The sequence below is a fragment of the Pseudorasbora parva genome, chromosome 4 (assembly GCF_024679245.1).
Source record: "Pseudorasbora parva isolate DD20220531a chromosome 4, ASM2467924v1, whole genome shotgun sequence".
In the NCBI taxonomy this organism is placed as follows: Eukaryota; Metazoa; Chordata; class Actinopteri; order Cypriniformes; family Gobionidae; genus Pseudorasbora; species Pseudorasbora parva.
Window position 1 is genome coordinate 41,555,881 of NC_090175.1, and position 12,239 is coordinate 41,568,119.

General features: G+C 36.4%; 1 protein-coding gene across 2 annotated transcripts; it reads left to right on the forward strand.

Moving 5' to 3' along the window:
- Positions 1-1,161: 1,161 nt before the first annotated feature.
- lap3 (leucine aminopeptidase 3) lies at positions 1,162-11,895 on the forward strand. Of its 2 annotated transcripts, none has more exons than XM_067442770.1 (13): positions 1,162-1,353; positions 1,456-1,571; positions 1,681-1,735; positions 1,840-1,945; positions 3,253-3,412; positions 3,575-3,739; positions 4,549-4,707; positions 7,271-7,395; positions 7,478-7,566; positions 9,047-9,149; positions 9,231-9,310; positions 9,429-9,541; positions 10,899-11,895. In XM_067442770.1, the coding sequence occupies exons 1-13, from the start codon at positions 1,258-1,260 to the stop codon at positions 11,083-11,085; spliced, it is 1,554 nt and encodes a 517-aa protein (XP_067298871.1). In that variant the 5' UTR covers positions 1,162-1,257; the 3' UTR covers positions 11,086-11,895. The 2 variants fall into 2 exon arrangements, with proteins under 2 accessions (XP_067298871.1, XP_067298872.1); XM_067442771.1 differs by having other exon boundaries at positions 3,578-3,739.
- Positions 11,896-12,239: the final 344 nt, after the last annotated feature.

A 12,239-nucleotide genomic window follows, 5' to 3' on the forward strand; every position in this document is an offset into this window, starting at 1 on the left:
TGGAGGACAGTTACGCGTTTTGTAAGTTTTGTAACTGACTTCATGTGCGACAGGGGAAGATCTTTTAAAGTGACAGCATTCACTTATAATGACTATATAAAGAACAGAAGTAATTGCTCACTAAATATGCTCTGTTCTTGAGTAAATAACTTCAGTACCTTTAAGAAGGATTAATCTATATATAATTCTTAACTTATGCAGTACAACTACAATTTCTGTATATTTCCCACTTAAGGGAAATTTACATTTCCCTTAAGTTCTGATAAGTTGTTATACATGTAGGAAGAGCACAGGCACAAATAAAATGTATTATTATTATTATGCGTTTATGTGAGGATTTAACCCCCCCCCCCCCCCCCCAATCTATCCCGGATTTTGATACCCAAAAGTTGACAGGTATGGAGACAGCGGTGTGGAATAAAGGTAAAATATAAGAAAAATACGCCGTTTAAAAAAAGAAGAGGTATTAAACATGTTATACTGCACCCATAAACACAACCAAGCCTAAAAAAAATTAAAAAAACATGGAACCACTGCTTTAAAAAATAAAATAAACAAATAATAATAATAATAATAATAATAATAATAATAATAATAATAATATGCAAGGAATACGCGCAGTACAGGAGCTTTGCAAAGGTTAAATAATGTATATTCTTTAAGGCCTGTTTGCATTATATTTATATATTTTTATTTCAGTGTTTGATGCCTTTTGCCAGCATTGTCATGCTATATTTTACAATTGTGAGTTTACAGTTTACATCTCCCAATTCAGATTTTTTTCCACCAATTGTGAGTTTATATATAATCCTGTAATAGCCTAAACTTCAAGTGGCTTAGAAATAAAATCAAAATTGCGAGATATAGCCTAAACTTGCAAATCTGATTTTTTTTGTTCGCAATTCTAAGTTTTTTGCTCAGAATTGCGAGTTTATATCTTACAACTCTGACTTTATATAACGCAATTTAGAAAGAAAAACCTTTTTATTTGTTATTCAGTCGTATACAATGACATACATTTTTATTTAATGTCATTGTATATTTTTTTAAAGGCTGAATAAAAAATAAGCACAATAGATACATAAATAAGTAAATATATAAATAAAACAATGAGACTTTTATTTTTAGAATAAAATGTCGTCTTTTGTTGACGTCATTAGCTGCGACTATGCGCGATTCTCAACCTTCTAATGTCACGTGTAACGGTTTCAAAGAATTACCTCTTGTCTTGAGTCTGTTTTTATCCAACTCGAGACTATGTTGATACCATTCAGAAGGGTGTTGCTTACTGCAATCCGAAGACACAATTGTAGACTGTTTTCGGACTCTAAAATCACTTCCAGTTCAAGAAAAGTAAGTTTCATAACTTGGCCTGTCAGCTAAATGTCTCTTTGTGTATGGAGGTCACTGAGCGATTTGTTTTGTTTTTATTGTTGTGTGTAAATGTGTTTATAGGGTTTAGTTCTAGGTGTGTATGAGAAACTGTCAGAAAATGACGGAGTGCATTTCACGGAGGCTGCTGCGGCATTTGACAGGACCGTCTCAGGAAAACTGTCAGATATGTTGTCGGTGTAAGTCACTCATTTGACTTTTGCATTCCTACTAGACTGTCCATTCGCTTTTCTGCACGATCTATTTTTTCACTTGTCCACTCCTTTCCTCCTTCTCTCTGCTCTGTAGATCTGGACCTCCTCTGAAGAAAGGGAAGAGTCGAATTTTCTTTGGTTTACATCAGGTGTGAACTCACCTCTACATTATATTGGCTGTCTATTTAGATGCCTCTTAATATAAACATTAATTTATCAGTCAATTCTTACACAAGTATTTTTTCTTTTAAAGGACTTCCCTAGTGTAGTTGTAGTTGGTCTGGGTAAAAGCGGCACAGGTGTGTGTGGGAAAGAAAACTGGGACAATTGTAAGGAAAACATTCGTGCAGCTGTGTCAGGTAAGTGCCATTTGTGTTTGGGTGAATGGTCTCACAACATCTCAGAACATGTCTTGAGAATATTTGCCTCCCAAAATGAAAAGGAAAACAATTGATTTAGCTTGAAGTAGAATAAATATTGAAGATTGCTCATGTATTTTAATTGTAGTGAATTTTTCTTACACAATACGTCACAGTTTTAAGTCTGGATATCCTGTAAAGAGCACATTCAGGGCTTTTAAAAAAAAAAAATATTTAGAGATACCATTTGTTTCACAGAGACAACAACAACTACTTGGTCTTTAAAAATGACTGAATGATCAAATTTAGCACTCTCATGGAAAATGTTTATATTTTGTAATTATCATTTAAATCTGACTATGTTTCAAATTGTTTGTTATAAATCAACATCTCAGGAAAATGTAATGGGGTTTCTAATCAAAATATGACTTTGTTACAAAACAGGGCATCGATTTCATACAAGTCATGTATGAATCATATTACATTATACATGTCATGTATTAAACATGTCATCAAGAGGACACCGGGGCTTAAAGCATGTTTATCAGGCATTTTAAGAGACACAAATGAATAGGGAAAGAAATTGCATATCAGTGTTCCTATTACATATTAGATATTATTATGAAAATGTTGCCAACTATTCATCCCTTTATTATACTTTTTTTTTTTCATTATGTTGAACATGCTCCAAGAACACATTACTATGCAAATTAGATACATTGCATTGAATGGGAAAACCTATGAATGGCCATTTTACTCACATATTGTATAAAGTAAAATGGTATTTCAATTTATTCCATTATATTTTTCATAACATAGTTGAGAATCATCTTTAAAGTTTGGTTAAAAAATCCTGAAAATGTATTTGTGAGTGAAAAAAAAATCCAATTGTTTTTGCCTATACATGTTATACACAAGTCCTGGTGTCCACATACAACGATATAGCATTTGAATAAAATAAAACAAATGTTTTCCATTTGTTTCTTATGCTCTAAACAATGTAATGACATGAAATGGGTCTTAAGATAATTTTTGTTCTTACTTTAATGAATAAATACTTACATTACAATGTTGTGCTGACTTGAATACTTTTTTGGAAATTTTGGAATTACTAGAAACTATCAAATGTAAAATGTATTGACACAGTGTGCCTAATTGTCATGTACTAAAATAGGTGTAATCATTTTTGAAAATTATAATTTCTTAATATTGTGACCACAATATTTTTTGTGTTCAGATCTTCACAACACATGTTTTTTAATGCACTCTTTAAAATGTCCCTAATATGTCTGCCTGTGTTTGCACAGTGGGCTGCAGGCAGCTTCAGGATCTGGAGGTAGCTCATGTCGAGGTGGACACTTGCGGAGACGGGCAGTCAGCAGCAGAGGGCGCTGTGCTTGGGCTTTTTGAGTATGATGAGCTGAAGACCAAGAAGAAGGTCCGTGTCACGACCCAACCACATGGGAGGTATAAAAAATAGATGTACTATTAATGTATTCAGTTTCTTGGGAAATTTATTGCAGGATTTGTAATAAAGACACACAGAGCACTCCTTAAACTCATACTACGAAAGCTGACACTTTATCTGTTTTCTTCTTTTCTTAAGTTGATTTCTGTCTTTTTCCTTAGCAGTGTGGATTCAGAATGGAAGAAAGGCATTTTGTATGGGGACGGTCAGAATATGGCCAGACAGCTGATGGAAGCTCCAGCCAATCACATCACTCCCACAGTGTTCGCAAACACTGTAGAGCAGAAACTGTCGCCTTTTGCTCATAAAGTCACTGTCCACAAGAGGTAGATGTCAGTTCATTAAAGGGGACCTACTATGCCCTTTTAGAAAGTATTTATTTTTGTTAGGTTTTACTAGGTTTTCATGTTCATGTTTTATATTCTTGCAGCACCTGTCTTCCCAGTCTGTCAGTAATGTTCTGGGGTGCATTTCCCGTACAGTGACAATGCATTGTGGAAGAAATCAACTAGCTAGTCACAACTGTTTCACAAAACAGTAATAATAATAATAATTTGATAGTGATGTCAAGCAGAAGGTGGAGTAATAACTTCTTTTAATGAATCTGTTTGAAATCAAATTATTGCCACCAGAGGACTAATTCTTTTAAATATTTTTTTTCTCAGTTATTTTCCTTTATTTCCAGATATAATCAGACTCGTTCTTGCATACTACACACGTAAGCATGCGCACTCTTCAAAAGCGGCGCTTTAAATCTTTTGACAAACTAAAAGATGTAAAGGATATTTGTATATGTTAGAATGAAAGATATTGAAAATATAAAAGATTCTGTGTTTCGGAAACACAACTGAGTTTCAACTAACTACTAATGCAACTCAGCCAGGACTCTGCCAATAATTTTGGGTATGCCTCGGGCAGGAATTATTTAAATGAGGGATATTGTGGTGTTTTGTTACAGTAAGAAAACTCAAGACTACAATCGAGGCATATAGATAATATAGAGAATAACTCCCTTTCGAGTGTACTATGTAACTTTGCAGACCCTTTTCATGAACAGAAACATGACACATCTTTAACGTCAATCACTGTATAAATGAATGATTCAACTGCATTTATTTTTCTCTCATTCTTTAAGGCCTCAGTCTTGGATTGAGAGTGAGCACATGGGGGCTTTTCTCAGTGTGTCTAAAGGTTCGGAGGAGCCCCCGATCTTTCTCGAGCTGCATTACAAAGGCAGTTCAGACTCTGCACAGCCTCCTCTTTTGCTGGTGGGAAAAGGAATCACATTTGACAGGTAATTACATCTGGACAGAACTTCAAAACTACATCAGTAGCTTAAAGCTAAACAGCGTTGCACTTTGTGTAATGAGTAACATAAACTGTTAAACAGACCAGCTTAAATAATAAAATACACTTACCGGTTGTGGTCCATAAACAACGTCTTCTCCAGACAAAGAGGGAACTGCGTCATCTTTTAAGAATAATCTTTCTGTGAATCCGACATTAAACTGATTGAGATTGAGGAAGCAGTGCTGCACAAAGTTTTAAATTGTAATTATAATTTTCCGGAACCGAGTTAAACATAAACTGTAGCCACTGATCTCTACGTACAGCGTCAGTGGTAAGGCCAAACAAAGGTGATTTGACTCCGGGATGAAAATAAAAGCGTTTCAATGGCATGGCGACAAACACTGACACACTCTACAAAAACAACACTCGACGTGCGAGAGCAACAGGACCACGCCCCAGAATTTGCGTGTTCTTGTGGGTGGAGGGTTCGTCAACAAACGGTTTTAGTTGCGTCATTAAACCAGGAAGTGCAGGGGTGTAGTCCAAACCGGCCGTTCGCTGTAGGCTTTGAAAGCGAACTTCTGTTAAATAAAATATCTCGCTTGGCATTGAACTTTGAGCTTTATAATTTTACAGGTATTATTTATGCTCTAACAGCAACATTACACACTAACTAAAGTTTGAAAATGAAATCGCAAAGAACGGGACCTTTAATTGCTCACTTTCTGACATGAGTGACAGTCCCTCTGAATAGAAATAAACTAATGTCTTGAATTATATGTTGTAACTCCAACCGTTCACTGAACTGAGACATGTTTTGCTGAGAGAACTGATGAACTCACGAGCAGCTGATACTGAGCACGTACAGAATCGAAAACCGTTTCTGTCGGACAAGTTTGAAACTGAGAACCGAGGAGCCGATGAGCAGAGCCTCTTCATACACACAAAGCTCTTACCAACTGGACTATTTGCCTTTTTTCCGGCTACAACTGTGTTCCCACGAGACTTTAGCGCGAGATACAGCTAACCGTCTAAAACACTATTTAGGTGATTTTAAACAATGGCTAAGTGGCTAAACGCATCTCGTTGTCATGTAAGGGCCCTGTTCATGTTGTACAGACATTTTAATTGCATTTTGTGTCTGTTAAGAGGCACAAAGACACCCTTTACGTGTATGCCCCATAGTTGCCATTTTAGCTGAGCGGGGACTCTGGGCATTAACTGTAATAGCTCTGTGTTGCAAGCACCATTCGTTTTTTTTAAAGGGGGGGTGAAACACTCAGTTTCAGTCAGTGTCATGTCAATCTTGAGTACCTATAGAGTAGCATTGCATCCTGCATATCTCCGAAAAGTCTTTATTTTTTTAATAATTATATAAGAAAGATGCGCTGTTCCGAGTCTTTCCGAAAAAAGCCGAGCGGGTGGGGGCGTGTCGTGTGAGCGGAGCTAAATAATGACGTGTGCAGCAGCGCGCTGCTATTGTGTTGAGTTGAGAGTGCGTCGTAAAGCTGTGTCATCCCTAACAGCGGGAAAAAAACTTTATTCAAAATAAAAATATGGCTTTTAATCAGATACAGCCATACATCTATGATCCGGAATCAGACCCAGAGGCTGCAGTTGAACAGGAGCAGCAGCAAAAACGACTAGAGCAGGACGTCTGTATGTGGTACAAGTTATACACTAACTATATAATATGCTTAGCGACTTGTGTTATTTACATATTTATACTTGAATTATATCGTTGTATTTTTGTCTTTGAAGGTGTACATGTGGGAAGTGCAGTTGTGCACGTGTGTTTGTGTGTTTACGCGTGGTTTGTGTAGACAGTTAGCGGACTAAAAAAAACACAGACATTTGAAGCAGTCTCACTCACCCTTCTAACGTTGGGACTGCTCCATCCTTCAGCATTAGGCGATTGGGAAAATCCGGCGTCGAGCTGGGCCTTGTTTATGAAACAGTCGGCACCGAAATGCAGCGAACAGATATAAACATTCGCGCAACTCAGTTGCTGATCCGGAAAAGCAAATGACATCCACTGTTGCCTTAATGCGGGGTTTTGGGGAATCTGTGCAGGACTGTCTTGGTCTGGCAACCAAAAACGCACTTTTTTGGTGACATTGTTATGTGCACATCACCTGTCCAGCATCCTACAAGCCAGCGCTTTGATGGGCGTAGCCTGTTACTTTCGCTCTCTCCCTCGCTCTCTCTCACGCGCTTCCGGTAGAATTGTCCGTAAGGCCCATACAAGGAAATTCCGCCCCCATTAACGTCAAAGGGGACGCATGATCTCAAAAAACTTGCCGAAACTTATGACTAACCGGAAGTAGTATTTTTGACAAAGAAATACTCCCATCAAACGTCCACCTTAACTTTTGAAACTTTGTCTATGTTTAGTATGGGATTCCAAGTCTTTAACAGTGTAAAAAGATCAGTATGCATGAAACAGCATTTCACCCCCCCTTTAATATAGACTGTACTCACAAAGGTATAATGTTCAAGATAAACTTAAAAATTCGCCAGAGTTGTCCTTTAATGCTCATTCGACTTGTGTATCCATTTCATTCCAGTGGTGGTATCTCGCTGAAGCCCTCCTCAGGCATGGATGCCATGAGAGCAGATATGGGCGGAGCAGCCACTGTGTGTTCTGCTATTGTGACTGCAGCCGCTCTGAATCTCCCGATCAATATCATTGGTCTGTCCACTGCATGGGACACTTTGATTTAGCATCTGCTTTTTCATAACTGTTCAAACTAATCTCATGTTCCCCGTTTCAGGTTTGGCACCACTCTGTGAAAACATGCCTAGCGGGAAAGCAAACAAACCAGGTGACGTTGTCCGGGCGAAAAATGGCAGAACCATTCAGGTATTCTCTACTCACACATACACTTTAACAGTGTGTCTGTCTAATGTTGTTTATTTGAATTAAATTAAAACTAAAATATGCATTAAACTAAATTTGAGTTTATGATCAAATTTAGAAAGACTTAAATGTAATTCTATACAGTACCGTTTCATATGCTAGTGTTTAAATGTTTGGGGTCGGTAAGATTTAGTAATCACCAAGGTTGCATTTATTTGAGAAAGTAAATCTAAGAAAACAACATTTTATATATATACAGTGTGTGTGTATATGTATATATATATATATATGTATATATAGTTAATTGAGATCAGCCATAGACGTAAAGGATGCAGCAGCAAACAATAATAGGGAAAGAAAAGGGTTAACAATAACATTACTCTGAAACAAATGTAGTTATAGCCTACATAAGCTACCATATTTTCTGCTTAACTTTTATTAGACTCCAGTTCGAAAGAAAAGTGCATTTTTTCACTTAGCACATTCTCTGCAGTCCAAGCGCGATGCACTGCAAGCTTAATCTCGCTCATATCTGAGGTAAATCATTAACACCATCACCACTTAGCCTACAGTACATGAGTTACTTTTATTGAACTAAATTCATTACAATCGGCAAAAACGAATACACAGGATACTTTTCTGAACAAATGCTCCCGAGTCTGTGTTCTTCACACTGTTCACGTGAATCGCGGCACAGTTCGGCGCACACAAAATATCGGCAGTTCAATAGGGAACGCACATCTCTTAAAGGGGCTACACTATATTCCTCCTCCAGGTATAGTGTGGTACTGGTGCGCTCTCAGGTCCGCATGACAGCTTTCACATTACCAATTTTTCATACAAACTGTGCCCTGTTCTGAATTAAACGGCCAGTGTAAAAACTCCCTTTATTTATATTCTTAAAATGAGAGAAATCACTGCTTATTCTGAATTTTTAAGCTTAGGCTTAAGAGACATGAACTAGTTCTTTGAAAAACATCTGTGACCTTTGATACATGTCTAGCCTTCATGCTCTGATTATGGTTTCATTAATAATAAACATACATTTGCATAAAGCATAAATATTTGTCCATACCATAATTATTATTTTTATATAGATTTGATGTAAAATGTTATTTATTCCTGTAATGGCAATTTTTTTATGTAGAATTTGAAATGAGAAATCAATCTAGAATGCTGATAAATTTTTTTATTATTATTTGTTTTTTAATCAATGTTGAAAACTGTTTTAAAATAATATGTATGGCTTCTTCAAATATTTGGCGAGCGTTCACATATTTCTTCTCATAACTGTGTATTTTTATATATATATATAGTTCTGCTAAATTGTAATAAAAAGCCTAATGAAAAATTGCAATAAATAGCTCAACTGTCATGCATTAGAGGGTGTTTTCTAATGCAATGTGTGCGGTGTTCTGCTCAAATGCCTAAAGAAATACTGAGAAAGAAAAAAATTTGATGGAACGTTGTTTTTCTTTGGTAGGTTGACAACACTGATGCAGAGGGCAGACTGATTTTGGCAGATGCTCTGTGTTATGCTCATAGTTTCAAGCCCAGAGCAATCATCAATGCGGCTACACTTACAGGTATAAATGTGCACACTGTCCTCACATTTGTACACATGTAATCGTATTAATGGTTTCTTTCTCTCTTTGTTCCTCTGGCAGGTGCTATGGATGTGGCCTTAGGTTCTGCTGCTACAGGAGTGTTTACCAACTCTGATTGGCTGTGGGAGCGGCTGCATAAGGTAATGAGCAAAGTCACTCGCAATTAACACTTTTTTTTCCCCCAAATTTATTTCAATTTGTAAGATTTTGGGTGCGCTGATATCTTCATATTATTGTGTGATCTGTGTTTCCTCCCAGGCAAGCATTGTTACTGGTGATAGGGTGTGGAGGATGCCACTGTTTCAGCACTACACCAAACAAATAACAGACAGCGCACTGGCAGATCTGAACAACGTTGGAAAATACAGCCGGTTAGTACATGTGGAATCATGCACACTCAATCATGCTAATCCACACATTTTTTCAATCTTTTTCAAATTTTCCCTCCCTCTAATTCCACCTGCTATTGACTAGCAATAGCAGGTAGCATATCACGGTTTTGCTTGGGTGTTATGTGAACTAAAGGCTGTTTTTGATATTTTAAAAAAGTCAAACATCCAAATGTTTACCCACATGGTAAATAAAGCATGTCCAAATTGTACCCATATTACACATCGACCTTTATAGTGCATATAATACATTTATAATGGTTGAGAAATTATCAAATGCAGTACATGCTCAGACCATATATGCTTTTGGATTCTTCGATTATGTCCCGAATGAACTTCCTGTTTCAATAGGAAAAATGTCTGCATTACACTTACCCATTAAAGGTCCCGTTCTTCGCGATTCCATCTTTCAAACTTTAGTTAGTGTGTAATGTGGCTGTTAGAGCATAAATAATACCTGTAAAATTATAAAGCTCAAAGTTCAATGCCAAGCGAGATATTTTATTTAACAGAAGTTCCCTTTCAAAGCCTACAGCGAACGGCCGGTTTGGACTACAGCAGGAAGTGCAGGGATGTAATGACGTCACTAGAACAGTTTGTTGACTAACCCTCCGCCCACTAGAACACGCAAAAAAGGGGGCGTGGTCTTGTTGCTCTCCATCGTGGAGAAGAGCGCGCATTCAGCGCTTGCATCTCCCCGTTATGGTAAGAGGCGGGACCTTTCCGGGCAAAGTGCGCTAAGCTGCTGTCCAATCACAACACAGGAAGCGCTGGCCCAATCAGAACTCGTTACGTATTTCTGAAGGAGGGTCTTCATAGAACAAGGAAATCATCAGGCCGTTTTTAGGACAGAGGAAACAGCGCTGTACAGATAAGTAAATTGTGTGAACAATTTTAAAACAAAAACATGTTTTTACACGCGAAACATGAACTCATGTTATATTGCACACTGTAAACATAATCAAAGCTTCAAAAACACGCAAAGAATGGGACCTTTAAATTATCTCTGTTATTACATACGTTATTTAAGAAATTAATTTATTTATTTAGCAAGGATGCATTAAATTTGATTTAAAAAATACTTACAATAGGGATAAATACATTTAAAATACATCTATACAATAAAATTGTAATGGTATTTCCCAATATCACAGTTTTTACTGTATTTTGTTCAAATAAATGCACCCTTGGTAAGCATGAGAGACTTCTTTCCAAAACATTATAAAATCTTAACAAGCCCAAACTTCTGAATAGCAGTGTATTTGTTATCTGTAATCTGTAGTGTTTACAGTGCTTGTGTTTGGTTGCCATGACATTGAACTGGTCTGTGACCTCACAGTTCAGGTGGTGCCTGCACCGCTGCAGCCTTTCTGAGAGAGTTTGTGACCGCTGATCATTGGGCTCATCTCGACATTGCCGGGGTCATGACCAATAAGGATGAAGTCCCATACCTGAGAAAAGGAATGTCTGGAAGACCTACACGTACATTGGTGGAGTTCGCTGCTGGTTTGGCCTCTGAACCGTAGCGTGACTTTTGTGAACTTTGACCTGGACTGCCTCAAAAGAATATACATGGTGATCAGTATTCAGAATAATAGCCTGCAGTTATAAATACTTTTGCTGCTGAAATTAGCAAACACTTACCAATAAGTGATCAACACAGGTAAAGAATCGAAAAAGTCATTGCAAAGCATTTTAAGGCACAGAAGGAACTTTTAGTGCCAAGAACAGAAAATAATATTTAATGGAAACTGCTGACAAACACTGCTAGAAGCTGCCATGTTGTAGCTAAAGTCTAGTAACTTTATAACTAGCTAGTGAAATTATAGAATGAAAGACCAGTTTGGTGGACTGCCTTTTAAAACGGTATTGTATTAAGAAGTGGCACAAGGTTCAGAGAACTTCCATATTTTCATATTTGTGTAATAAGATTACATGGTACCATTTTATTATGCCATGTATAAATGCTAATTCAACAAAAATCATATGGCAATGAAGAGTGATAAATGTCACAGTGGAAAGTGTTGAGTCAGGATGGGCTTTCCAGATAAAAAAAAAACAACGGTTGAATTATCTAAAGAAATTAAAAATATATCTTGTATTTATACTTAAATTAATTTAGCCCCTTATATTGTCATATGTGAACATGGACCACAAAACCAGTCATAAGGATAAAAAAAATAGCTTTTCATTGATTTATGGTTTGTTAGGGATGGACAATATTTGACCAAGATACAAATGGAAATCTGGAATCTGAGGGTGCATAAATGTAAAATATTGAGAAAATCACCTTTAAAGTGGTCCAATGAAGTCCATAGCAAGGTATATTACTACTGCTATATATATATATATATATATATATATATATATATATAAAGCCATTCAAGTAAAGTTGAATGGTTGAGTTCCATGAAGATATTTTGTAAATGTCCTGCTATATATATATATATATATATATATATATATATATATATATATATATATATATATATATATATATATATATATATATATATATATATATATATATATATATATATATATATATATATATAGCAGGACATTTACAAAATATCTTCATGGAACTTGATCTTTACTTTATATCCTAATGATTTTTAGCATAAAAAAAAATGTATTCTGACCCATACAATGTATTTTTGGCTATTGCCACAAATATACC